The sequence below is a fragment of the Acinonyx jubatus genome, chromosome C1 (genome assembly GCF_027475565.1).
Source record: "Acinonyx jubatus isolate Ajub_Pintada_27869175 chromosome C1, VMU_Ajub_asm_v1.0, whole genome shotgun sequence".
In the NCBI taxonomy this organism is placed as follows: domain Eukaryota; kingdom Metazoa; phylum Chordata; class Mammalia; order Carnivora; family Felidae; genus Acinonyx; species Acinonyx jubatus.
The window spans coordinates 160,079,393-160,093,622 of record NC_069381.1 but is presented as its reverse complement, the minus strand read 5'-3'; the positions used below and the strand labels follow the sequence as shown (position 1 = coordinate 160,093,622).

Here is a 14,230-nt window from a genome sequence, read left to right as displayed (position 1 = left end):
GAGAGTAAGGATAACTGCAGACAAGAAACTATTAACATTTTTGTCCTAAAAAATGAGAATAGTCATGGCAGGAATGCATATATGTAAATGGCAGCCTACCACCCGAACAGAAAATATATCCAAAAATTATTGTCATATTTGTGTAAGAAAAAGTTAGCCTGGCAAAATCACCAACAGACTGATGACTATCCTAGCCCCTGACCCCTTGTTGGTTTACAGTATTTTGTGACTTTACCTCTCAGGATCAGGAGTCCCTGTAAAGAAGTGAATGCAAGGAAGGTTGGAGTCTTGAGGTAAAATAGAAACCATGCTTGCAGTGGTCAGGAATTCTCCCTCCATATTAATGCCACTTGGTTTATCTCGGAGAATTTCCATCATTGTTTCAAAAGTTATATTTCCTAGGAAAATCATTTTAAAAATCATCAAATACATATGAATTTGCAGGTTGACATGCTGCAATCATGAACTGCTTTCTCTGTTGATAATATATAACATGAGATATTGGGATAAATTAGATATTGGGATAGGGATAAATTAGAGATTGACTACGAACAAACCTTGTATCATAACTATTAGTCTCATTCCACTATCATAAGGAAGATTTCTTAAAAAATATAAAACACACTAAATCTCAAAACCATTACTATCAGGTAAAATCTGTAACTTCCTAAGAAGGAATCAAAAATGCAAAATACACTCAATCTCGTTGCCCTTACAAAAATTTTTAAGGTGTATTTAGTTAGCAGTGAACTGACAATATCAGTAACTATCATCTGAGCCTATCCATTCTGGGAACCAAATATTAAAAGAATACAGTGCTTGGTTTCCAGTATTATACAAGGTGTTCTTTATAAAATAAAATACTCCTTTTCCTGTAATTTCTGTGGCTGATATTAATACTCTTATCTGAAAGTGTGAATTGAAACCTGAGTGGGAATGAAGGAAACAAAACACATTATTAGTTAGTGGGATTTTAATGAACATAAATCTGCTGGACTACTTAAAATATTTAAATGTCCATTGTGTGTGATAAGACAGATGGCATTATATTTTGTTTTCTGCTTTCATATGTAAAGTTTGATATTTTAAGGAGTTTTTTATTTTAGAAAAAGAAACTATTTTATCTCTTTAGCCAACACAACATGACCATGGTTACAGAGAGCCTCAGAATTCCATATTTGCAAGGCATTTCCACCAAAAAATTTAAAAAGCCATCGTGCCTTTGGACATCTCTGCTCCTTGCTATACATATCCATGCTCAAAGATGTGGTTCAGGATCTAACTACCTCATGAAAGATGAAGAATCTTACCCCCTTACACAATGCAGTCCTCCAAAACGTAGCCCAAATATCTTCTACTCACATGTCATAATTCTCTTCCCTAAAATTTGACTCTCAATTCCCCCTGAATCAAATTAAAACTCCTTCATTTTAAAAAAGTATTTATGTTTAGAGAAAGAGAGAGAGAGCACAAGCTTGGAAGGTGCAGAGAGAGAGGGAGAGAGAGGATCCCAAGCAGATGAACGGTGAGATCATGACCTGGGCAAATCAAGAGTCAGACGCTTAACAGATTAAGCCACCCAGGTGCCCCCAAACTCCTTCAAATTAAAATTTACCATTAAGATGAACTGAAATAAGCTTTTCCCTTCATATAAGCATTCTTGATTTTTTGCACATATAGCTTCTATCTCTGCCATTAGATTATAAATTCTCTAAAGACAAAAATGAGATTTTTCTCTATTTAGTTCTCATTCCTCCAACAAATACTTATTGAGCATCTACTAAATTCCAGGCACTGTCCTAGGAAATAGAGAGATAGACAGATTGATATTGATGCACTTTGACACAGATATGTAGCTCTGTGAATGTAAAGAAGTGAAAGTTCCCTCATCCAATTTCAGTTGGAGGTAACCACAGTTAACAATTCAAAAAGGATCTTTTAGGAAGACTTTCAGAATAGGTTTAAAAGCTTTCAAACAGGAAATTCTCATTATCAAAAGAAAAGTGGTACAAGAAAATAGCCATTTAAAGCAACACATCTAAGTGCTCGCTTTGGCAGCACATACACTAAAATTGGAATGATACAGAGATTAGCATGGCCCCTGAGCAAGGATGCCATGCAAATTTGTGAAGTGTTCCATATTTTTTTTCTTATTCTTTGATACAGAAAGAGAACATTTTATTTTTATTTCCCGTTAAAAATTTTTAAAAATTTTTTGCTATAGTTTTTATTTTTTGTAATTTTTTAAATTCTACTTTACTTTACTCATTTCATTTTATTCTATTTTGTTGTATACATTTTTAAATTTTTTTAACACTTCTTACTTTTTTTTCTTTTCTTTCCCTTTTTTCTCTATTCTGTCAAGCTTCTTTCAAAAACCAGGCCAAAACGCACCTAGGATCTAGCTTCCTTTATTTGATTTTTTGTGTTGCTTTTAATTTTTTAATTTTAATTTTTTTATTAATTATTTTTCTTCCTCAAAAATGACAAAATGAAGGATTCGCTCAAAAAGAAAGAACAGGAAGAAATGACAGTCAGGGACTTACTCAACACAGATATAAGCAAGATGTCTGAACCAGAATTTAGAATCATGATAATAAGAATACTAGCTGGGGTTGAAAAAAAGCATAGAAGACACCAGAGAATCCCTTTCTGCGGAGACAAAAGAAGTAAAATACATTTGAGATTGCATCTCAGTTGTATGCCACGGCAGCAAGGATGGATGAAGCAGATCAGCGATACAGAAGACAAAATTATGAAGAACAATGAAGCAGAAAAAAGAGGGAAACTAAGGCAAAAGAGCATGATACAAAAATTAGAGTACTCAGTGACTTATTAAAAAGGAATAACATCTGAATCATAGAAGTCCCAGAAGATGAAGAGAGAGAAAAAGGAGTAGACAGTTTATGTGAGCAAACCACAGCAGAAAATTTTCCTTACCTGGGGAAAGACACAGACATCAAAATCCAAGAAGCACAGAGAACTCCCATTAGAGTCAACAAAAACAGACCATCAACGAGGAATATCATAGTCAAATTCACAAAATACACAGACAAGTAAAGATTATGAAAGCAACAAGGGAAAAAAAAGTCTTTAATCTATAAGGGAAGACAGATCAGAGAGCTTATGGAAGAAACTGAAGAAGACACAAAAGAATGGAAAACTATTCCATGCTTATGGATTAGAAGAATAAGTATTGTTAAAACGTTGACACTACCCAAAGCAATCTACATAGTCAATGCAATCCCTATCAAAATCACACCAGCCTTCTTCACAGAGCTAGAACAAACAATCCTAAAATTTGTATGGAACCAGAAAAGACTCCAAACAGGCAAAGCAATCCTGAAAGTGAAAAGCAAAGCTGGAGGCATCACAATTCTGGACTTCAAGCTATATTACAAACCTGTAATCATCAAGATAGTATGGTACTGGCACAAAAACAGACACTCAGATCAATGGAACAGAATAGAGAACCCAGAAATGGACCCACAAACGTATGGCCAACTAATATTTGACAAAGCAGGAAAGAATATCCAATGGAATAGACAGCCTCTTTAGCAAATGGTGTTGGGAAACCAGAACATCAACATGCAGAAGAATGAACCTGGACCACTTTCTTACACCATACAAAAAGTAAACTAAAATGGATGAAAGACCTAAGTGTAAGACAGGAAGGCATCAAAATCCTAGAGGAGAAAGCAGGCAAAAACCTCTTTGACCTTGACCGAAGCAACTTCTTACTCAACACGTCTCTGGAGGCAAGGGAAACAAAAGCAAAAATGAACTACTGGGACCTCATCAAAATAAAAAGCTTCTGCACAGCGAAGGAAGCAATCAGCAAAACCAAAAGGCATAAACAGAATGGGAGAAGATATTTGCAAATGACATATCAGATAAAGGGTTAGTATCCAAAATCGATACAGAACTTATTAAACTCAATACCCAAAAAACAAGTCATCCAGTGAAGAAATGGGCAAAAGACACGAATAGACACTTCTCCAAAGAAGACATCCAGATGGCCAACTGACACAGAATGGCTAACATTAACAACTCAGGCAACAACAGATGTTGGTAAGGATGCAGAGAAAGAAATCTCTTCTGCGCTGCTGGTGGGAATGCAAACTGGTGCAGCCGCTCTGGAAAACAGTACAGAGGTTCCTCAAAAATTAAAAACAGAACCAGCCCATGATCCAGCAATTGAACTACTAGATATTTATTCAAAGGATATAGGAATGCTGTTTTGAAGGGGCACATGCACCCCAATGTTTATAGCAGTGCTATCAACAATAGCCAAATATGGAAAGAGCCCAAATGTCCATCAACTGATAAATGGATAAAGAAGATGTGTTATTTACAAACACACACACACACACACACACACACACACTAGAATATTACTCCTACCATCCATCACAGCTTTCTGCAATCTTTGGTTCACTGGCTAGCTGGTGTATGACTAAAATGAGGTCTTTTTTTTAGAAAGTCTCTCCCCAATTTTCCTCTATGACCTCCTAGTTTTATATGCTTGGAAAAAATTTATATTTCTAAAAGTATAATTCTACTAGAAAAAGGAAGTAGGACCACTGATACATAATTACATACTCGAAAAGCCAAAGAGTATGGAATTGAAGGATTTTTTTTAAGTTTATTTATTTTTGAGAGAGAAGGAGGGAGAGAGAGAATCCCAAGCAGGTTCTGTGCAGAGTCTGATGCAGGGCTTAATCTCACGAACCATGAGATCACAACCTGAGCCGAAATCAACAGTTGATACTTAACCGACTGAGCCACCCAGGTGCCCCCCTAGAGGACAGATTTTAAAATTACCAATTCAATAGAGTATCAGTGAGGTGTTCCTTTAAATAAATGAAAACACTCAACAATTTTTATAGATAAAAAAACAACTACTTAGCAAATATAATAGAAAAATATTCCATTCACATTACCAGCCAAAAATATAAAATATTGAGAAAAAACTTAAAATTTTGTCCATTGCATCTCATGCTCCCACCCTAACAAACGAGGAAAAGAGAAAAATAAGCCCAAACCAAGCAGAAGGAAATCATAAAGATAAGAGCAGATGTCAATGAAACTGAAAGAAGAAAAAACAATAAAGGAAAGTCAACAGAACAAAAATCTGGTTCTTTGAAAAAAATCAATACAATTGACAAACCTCTAGCTACACTGACAGAAAAAGAGAGAAGACAAAAATTACAAAATTACCAATATCAGGAATGAAACAGGGATATCATGACAGACCCTGCAGACATTAAAAGCAAAAGGGAATACTATGAGCGACTCTATGCACATAAATTAACAACTTGGAAGAAATGGACCAATTATTTGAAAAGCACATATTACCTAAACTCACTCAGTATTAAACAGATTATTTGAATATCCCTATAACTATTAAAGAAATTGACTTTGTAGTTTAAAAACCCACAGAAAAGAAATACCCAGGCCCAGATAGTTTCGCTGAAGAATTCTATCAAATATTTAAGGAAGAATTGACAGCACTCTACACTGTCTCTTACACAAAATAAAAAAGGAGGGAACACTTCCTGATTCACTGTTAGGCTGATGTCAAAACCAAACAAAGGCAGTACAGAACAAAACAAACAAGACAGACCAATATCTCTCATAAATATAGATGCAAGAACCCATAACAAAATGTTAGCAAACAGAACCCAGCAATACATAAAAAGAATTATATACCACAACCAAACTGGGTTTATTCCAAGGATACAAGGCTGGTTCAATATGTGAAGATCAATGTAACTTACCATATTAACAGGCTGAAGAAGAAAGAGAATCATATCAATTGACACACAAAAAAATAATAAACTTCAACGTCTATTCATTACAAAACCTCTCAGCAAACAAGAAATGGAGAGAAACTTCCTTAACATGATAAAGTTAAGCATCTACAAAAAGCTATAGCTAACACTAGACTTAATGATAAAAAAAACTGGGGCACCAGGGTGGTTCAGTCAGTTAAGCATCCGACTTCAGCTCAGGTCATGATCTTGTGGTCCGTGGGTTCGAGCCCCAGTCGGGCTCTGCACCAACAGCTCGAAGCCTGGAGCCTGCTTCAGATTCTCTCTCTCTCTAGTCCTCCCCCAGTCACACTCTGTCTCCTTCTCTCTCAAAAATAAATACTAAACATTAAAAAAATGATAAAAAGACTAAATGCTTTCCCCCTAAGACTGGGAATAAAGCAAGGAAGTCAGCTCTTACCATTCTTATTCAATATAATCCTGGAAGGTCTAGCCAGAACTATAAGGCAATAAAAAGACACAAAAAGTATATGGATTGGAAAGGAAGAACTAAAACTGTCCCTATTTGCAGATGATATGATAGTGTATATAGAAAATCCCAAGGAATCCACCCAAAGGAGAATCTGCCCAAAAACCAAAAGCTCCTAGAACTAACAATTTCAATGAGGAAAGTCACAGAACACAAGATCAACATACAATAAAATAATAACAATTTGAAATTTTGAAAAAATGTTCTAATTAGAGAACAATTTATTTAGGCTCTATAGAAGGGAACTAGAGAACTGTTTTCTTGTTTAGGTTAAGATTGCAAATACTATAGGTCCTGCTTCCCTTCTACAATCCATCCTAAAGAAACAATTTTGGGGGTGCCTCAGTGGCTCAGTCCATTAAGCGTCCGACCTCCGCTCAGATCATGATCTCACAGTCTGTGAGCTCGAGCCCCACATCAGGCTCTGTTCTGACAGCTCAGAGCCTGGAGCCTGCTTCTGGGTTCTGTCTCTTTCTCTGTCTCTCTGCCCCTCCCCTGCTCATGCTCTGTCTCTCTCTCTCTCAAAAATAAATAAACATTTAAAAAAATTTTTTTTAAAAAGAAACAATTTTGAAATGCAGACAAAACTTAATACACCAAGATGTACACTGCAACATGGTAAAGACTGGAAAACGACCAAATAGCAAACAATACTATCTGTTACTTGCCTGTGTCCTACCTTCCACTAGTTATTATGTTCCAGAAGGTCACAGACCATATCAATCATATCTGCTGCTATGTGATCTCATGTCTAGCATAGAACAAGTTTTCACAAAAGATTTAACAACAAAAAAAGTCAATATGGAAAACCTAGATAAAACTACACAAGTCTTAGAAACACAAAAGAAAATTTCAATAAATAGACAGCCATATCTTGTTCTTGAATAGGAAGGCAATATTATTAGATGTCAATCCTCCCCTAAAATAATCTATAGTTTTGATTCAATTCCAGTCACACCTCAAAGAATGTTTTGGGAGGAGAAGCTGAATAACATTATTGTAAAATTTATCTGGAAAAATGATCAATCAAGGATTGTCAGGAACATTTTGAAAGAGCAGAGTAGTGAAGATATCCTTGTCCTACCACGTAAAAAGAAAATAACAGTATTGCAAATTCCCTCATTTTGTTCTTTGTTCATACAACAAGTATTGAGTACTTACTGTGTGTACTTACACTGTTTTAAACAAAACTGGACAAATACAGTAATCTAATTTACACATGGGTTTACTTAGGAATTAATTCGATCAAGTTGGTTGACATTTCAAATCAGTAGAGAAAGATAATCCATTTACTCATTAGTACTGGGATCACTGGATAATCATTTGAGTGGTGAGGAAAACGGTAGAATCCTAATTCATACTTTATTTTAGAATGATTCTAGAATCATCATAATTTAAATTTACAAAATAAAGTTATAAATATAAGATGTAGATAATCATTTCTGGGGGCACCTGGGTGGCTCAGTCAGTTAAGCGTCTGGCTCTTGATTTCGGTTTGGTCCGTGAGATCAAGCTCTGTGTTCGCACAGAGCCCGCATGGGATTCTCTCTCCCATTCTCTCTGCCCCTCCCCTCTCTCACACACTCTCACACACTCACTCTCTCAAAATTAAATAAACTTAAAAAAAAGATAACCATTTACAGTATAGTAAAAACGACCTTTCTCAAAGGACATCAATGCTAGAAACCATTAAGAAAAATTCCATATAGTGCAGTGTCTGAGAGACTCAGTCTCCCTCTCCCTCTGCCTCTCCCCTGCTCATGCTCTGTTTCTCTCTGTCTCAAAAATAAATAAACGTTAAAAAATGTTTTAAAAAAGGAAAGATTCCATGTAGGACAAAATCAACCATTATATTTTTAGTTTTCTATTTATGCCAGCTATTTTTCCTTTTTTCTCCTTCCTTGCCCTCTTGAATTTTTCAAGTGTTTATTATTTTACTTCTCCCCTGTTTATTATTTATACATTCTTTTATCATTTTGTTAGTTTCTCTTGACTTATTGCAGTCTGCCTTAAATTAATTATCCATTAACCCAAGGACCTTACAACACTTTAACTCCACTTACTGCCTCCAGTCTTTTGTGCTATGCTCAGACATTTAATTCTACTGTGTTTGTCTGAGTCTTCTGAGAAGCAGATGCCATGACATATGGTTAAATGTACAAGGACTTTATTAGGGAAAATGACTATGAGGGAAAACGCCTGTGAGAGAAAATGAGGAGGAAGCTAGAGTATGATGGAAGTCTCAACCTGGGTTTGGAAAGTTGAGAGGGAAGAAAAGTTGAGTTGGAAGTGTCCTAGAATGCCACACCATCTAAGAAAACCTTGGCAAGCCTATCAGGGGTTCCTTGACCCAAAGTCGGCCATTGGAGGATTCCCATGATCCCAGGAATTCCTTAGTCTCCCTGCCTCTTTCAGTCATTGGCAAGGAGCAGCCTGTGGGAAGCATAGTCTCAATACTACACAAAATCCATGCATGACATATTTTGAACACTGAAGCTATGGCCGTTGGTCATAAAATTATCATTTTAAATACTCAATATTCATTTAGTTTTACCCACTTATTTCCTGTTTTTGTTGCTCTTCATTCACTCCTGCTTACCTTGCTGATATCCGAGATCATTTTTCCTGCCTGAAGAATGACTCTTACTATTTTAGTGCCAATTGGCTACTGACAAATTTTGTTTTATTTCAACTTCATTTTTGGAGGAGATTTTCACTGGAATTGAGTTCTAAATGACTAGTCATTATTTGTCTTCATCACTTTAAAGGTGTCCTTTACAGTCTTCTGGATTCCTTCCCATCTAGTAAAAAGTTAATGGTCAGTCCCATATTTGCTCCTTTGAAGATAATATGTATCTTTTCTCTCACTGCTTTTAAGATTTTCTCTCTGTTGGTTGTTGTTTGGTTGGGCTTTTTCCTTTAGAAATCTTACTATGATGTGCCCAGGTATGGTTTCTTTTCATTTATTCTTGTGGTGTATAGAGCTTGAAGCTGTGGATTAATGACTTTTATTAGTTTTGGGAAATTCTTGGCCAGTATCTCTTCAAATATTGCTTTTGCCCCTCCATGTTCTCTCTGTCCTTTCCTGCTGAGACTCCAATTACATATGTGTGAGACCTTTTCACAGAGTCTGAGATGGCTCTCACACTTTTTTTTTTTTTAATGTTTATTTATTTTTTTGAGACAGAGAGAGACACAGCATGAGCAGGGAAGGGGCAGAGAGAGAGGGAGACACAGAATGTGAAGCAGGCTCCAGGCTCTGAGCTGTCAGCACAGAGCCCGACGCGGGGCTCAAACTCACAAACTGTGAGATCGTGACCTGAGCCGAAGTCGGACGCTTAACCGACTGAGCCACCCAGGTGCCCCTCTCACACTCTTATCTATATTTTCTAAACTTTTATCTCTCTGCTTCAATCAGGAGAGTTTCTACTGATCTTCCAGTTAATAATTTATTTTGCTAAGTCTAATCTGTTATTAAACCAATCCATTGAATTCTTAATTGCAGTAATTAGAATGCTATAGTTCTATTATTTCCACTTGATTCTATTTATAGATTCCAGTTCTCTGATGAAATTCTCCATCTCTTCATCTAATTTTCTTGAACATATAAAACATACTAATTTAAGTCGTTGTCTGATAAAGCTATGTGGGGAAATACGTTCAAGAATTCCATATATTTACATAAATGGATTAGAAAAAAGTTTAGGGTGGAAAGCTGCCACCATGGGGCGAAAGCGCCCAAGGTTAACTAGTGAGATTATTGTAATGGAATCACGCGTAACTTGTTATATCACCTGCAGGAAATTACTTTCCATCTGGTGCCAATATACTATTGTGCTTTGATCACAAACTCCACTTGTCCCCCCAGACCCTTTGCTTCTTAGACACACAAGTTAACAATTACTATCTGATTGTTCTCTTCATGTTCACCACGTGTGTAAGATCTTGTTTTCTTCACATCACCATGTGTGGAAGATCTTGAGGGCTCAATAAATACGCAGACAAAAGCTTTGTTTGGGGCTCTTATCTCCTCCCAGACACTAGTCTCTCTCGTATTCAATTCTATGTCTGCTCTCTTGCTGCACAGGAGAGAACTCCAGACTCCTAGTCTGTGACAAAGCTAGTTTGTGGATACCAATGGGTTAGTTTCTATTGTCTACTTTCCCTTGGTTTTTGGTCATTTAGTCTTATTACCTGGCATGTCTGATAATTTTTTACCCAATGTTGGAAACTATGAATGAAAATTTGTAGAAGCTCTTCATATTTTCAACAGAGGATTTAATTTTCTTCTGGTAAACACACAGAATATAGGTAGATTACCTACTGATCCAGTTGTGACTGGCCTGGTCCCTGTTTCTTCTTTCTCCTAAGTGTAGCTTTTCTGGGCTGAAAGGCTGGGGTGTTTCCCAGGCCTCTTCTTGATTGGCAATCAAATTTAAGTTTTGTCCCTAAAGCCTTGTGAGAGTCCCACATCTCTACTTAGCTTTTTAAGCAGTTAGCAACTACTTTGGTCTTGATTTCTCAGTGTCTCATCCTACATATGTGCCGCTTAGAAGTCAATGATTGCTTTAAGGAGAAATTGTGACAAGAAGGTCAGGTGCTTCTCAGAGTGTAGATAGTCTTTTCTCAATCTGTTGAACCTAGACCCTCATGTCCTAACTGTTTCAGGCATTCACCTATGCCTTCATACAGTGGCTTTTATTCCTCCAGCTTTTTTGTTTTATTCTTCCAGATTTTATAGGTATTCTTGGAGGGAGGTTAGTCTAACACTAATTACTCCTTAATAACCAGAAGCAGAAGTCCAGCTCTGTGCTTTTAACCCTCCACTGTTGTGCCTCCCACCAGTCTCTTTTTACCCTCACGTAGTATCAATTTCTCAATAACAGTAATGAACATGATAGACCCATATTGGAACAAGTACAGTTACAATAAACCCATAAAACATATAGTTCCTGGTATCAGATATTTTCAGATACTTTATATTGACAATGTTTAGGAGCACCTGGGTGGCTCAGTCAGTTAAGCATCTGACCCTTGGTCTCGGCTCCGGTCATGATCCCAGGATTTGTGAATTTGAGCCTCACATCAGGCTCTGCACTGATGGCACAGAGCCTGCTTGGGATTCTCTCTCTCCCTCTGTCTCTGTGCCCATCCCTGCTTTCTCTCTCTCTTCCTCACAAATAAATAAGTCAACTTAAAAAAAAAAAAGAGGAAATGTTTGACTACTGCATTAAAATTAGTTCTAAAGAAACAAGTAACTTCAACATGGTTGACCACAGCTATTTGTTTGCTCTCTCCTAATACCCTACTACAATGACAGTAAAGGAATAAAAAACGAAATAACCCACAAAGAAAGCATGAAAAGCAAGCATTTCTGCCCCCTCCCATTCCCATGATATATGGGAATAATTAAAAGAAAAAAGCTTACAGCAAGTCTGTACTCAAGATGTGATTCTGTGACATTTCAAATTAAAATAAAACTGACTTCCATATAAAATTATGTTCCGTCCTCAGTCAGTCAACATGTTACCAACTGTTTTATGTTAATAGCAAATTTTCCATTTCTCCACAGGATAGCTATGACTTCAAATTCAAGAAAAATAATTTATAGATAACTTGTTATAGGAGCAAATCTTTCTGTTAATTTTGAGAAAATGCAGGAAGAAAAAAAGGGGGGTGTACCTGAAAACAGCCCTTCACATTAAAACTAAACAATAAAGCAACTTCTATCTATCCACTTCTATCAGACACATAGCCTCTGCACCTAGTGAGATTTTAAAATGATTCAAATCTAAATTCCTATAAATGGCAAGTTTTAATGAAAACAGTGTCAGAACCATAACACTGCAATAATATAGGTATTATGAAAATGTTTTCTGTATTCAAAACCTGCAATTCTCAAAATGAAGGGAGGATTTACATGATCACTTGACTAGGATAGCTATAAGTAATCCACTAGCACGCATTGAATAAGTACTGAGACCGCAGTAGCAGGGTTCAGTAAAATGAATGCAAAACACAGGGTGCAATTTCATTGCAATTTAAACTAGTTATTTAAAATACATGAGTGAATATAGATACAATTTGGATATACATGCAGCACAGTTAATAGCTATCAGGTAGCTGAAAAGACGAGAGGTAGGCTCTTCCATCCAGAAAAATCATAGGAAAAATTAACTATAATGTACTAGTAGACAATTTTCTATGAAAGTATTGGGAAGACATTTATTCTTTTGGCAAAGCACAGAAAGCTGGATGAACTGTACTTTACACTTGGGAAGAAAAATAAGTTTCATGTCAGATGCAAGTCTTGCTATAATCATGTATGCATTTTAAATCTATAACTCAGTTATTCTGTAGTTAAATATAACAGAATTAATTATTCTGATGCAGTGGCTAATTAATTTATAATTACCTCTATTTTTTCTTTTGTCCAATTACCCTAAACCTTACGATTCCTGACATTTTCCTCTCCACCTGAATTATGTGTTGTTATTCTTCATTTTTTAAAAGGAATACCTGCTAATTTATGTCCTGAGCCTCTAAATTTATTGCCAGAAAAAAAGTACACAACAGCAATCTTTGTTACATTATCTGTAAGTTATGGCTTAATCCAACCAACAATCCTTTGTCAACTTCATCAAAAACACTCATGAAACACACACAACATATTACTGCAAGACACTGAACTAGGTGCTGAGAGAAATGTTAAGTTCAAATAAGAGAGTTCATTTTTTTCAGTTTCATAGAGGAGACAAACGAGCAGTTTCCTCATTCATAAAATGAAGCTAATACCCAATTCATAGTTCCCTGGAGAACATAATGTAATCACTTAGCACAATGTCTAGCCCTTGATAGCTTTTAGTAAATGGGAATAGATATGCTGCAATTGCTACTCCGTCTCTACTTTTACAACAATAGTAAGTCTAAAATTATAATCCTTGGGATAACACATTTTGGCATTTTCTTTTTTTTTTTTTTAACGTTTTTTTTTTTTGAGACAGAGAGAGACAGAGCATGAACGGGGGAGGGGCAGAGAGAGAGGGAGACACAGAACCGGAAGCAGGCTCCAGGCTCTGAGCCATCAGCCCAGAGCCCGACGCAGGGCTCGAACTCACGGACCGCGAGATCGTGACCTGAGCTGAAGTCGGCCGCTTAACCGACTGAGCCACCCAGGCGCCCCCATTTTGGCATTTTCTACATATCCATCCACATGAAAAAAAAAGATCATTTAAATAAACTATTTATTAAATGACAAACTAACATTAAGAAACTTTACAGGAAACCTTTCAAACGGTAAGACATTTTGCTGGAAAGCAAAATGTAAGTAAGATACTAAATACTTTGAAAACAATGATATTAAGGCATTCTAAAAAGTCACAAAATTTTTTCTGCTATACCAAATAGATAACATAATTGCTTTGTTTAATGGATACCTAAGAGGCAAATACCAATCACTGATCTCTGAGTAGTTGCTTTCTCATTGATTTACAGAACCATATTATCCTTCAAGTGAAGGAATATATTAGTCACATATTTTGGAATATTAGTGGAATGACCCATTCAGTAGTTATTTCACTCAATAATCTTCTAAATAAAAGGTGTTTTTCTGGAGTTCTTCAGAGGCAAAGGGACAAAGATACATTACAAGTTATTTTTTAAGAATTAGTGGTAACTAGAGGAGGCTGGCTGGCTCAGTCAGTTAGGCATCCAACTCTTGATTTTGGCTCAGGTCATGATCTCAGGGTTTGTGAGATTGAGTCCCACATCAGGCTCTGTGATGTCAATGGGGAGCCAGCTTGGAATTCTCTCTCTCCTCTCTCTGTTCCTTCCTCTGCTCATGTTCTAACTCTCTCAAAATGAATAAATAAACATTTTTAAAAAGAGTAGTAACTAAATATAAAAATGGAAACATATATTAATTAAC

The 14,230-nt window shown here is 36.3% G+C and overlaps 1 protein-coding gene and 1 non-coding gene across 4 annotated transcripts in view; one reads left to right on the top strand and one right to left on the bottom strand.

Annotated features, from left to right (window-relative positions):
* The window catches only part of SCRN3 (secernin 3), a 32,817-nt gene that overhangs the window by 6,190 nt on the left and 12,397 nt on the right, over positions 1 to 14,230 (bottom strand). For all 3 annotated transcript variants that reach the window (XM_015086369.3, XM_053215302.1, XM_053215301.1), the window contains one exon: positions 236 to 398. In XM_015086369.3, the coding sequence (XP_014941855.1) occupies positions 236 to 398 (163 nt within the window). The remainder of the gene's footprint in view (positions 1 to 235; positions 399 to 14,230) is intronic.
* On the top strand, positions 2,043 to 2,146 carry LOC113598424 (U6 spliceosomal RNA). Its single transcript, XR_003419075.1, has one exon. It is a non-coding gene; the product is annotated as a U6 spliceosomal RNA (small nuclear RNA).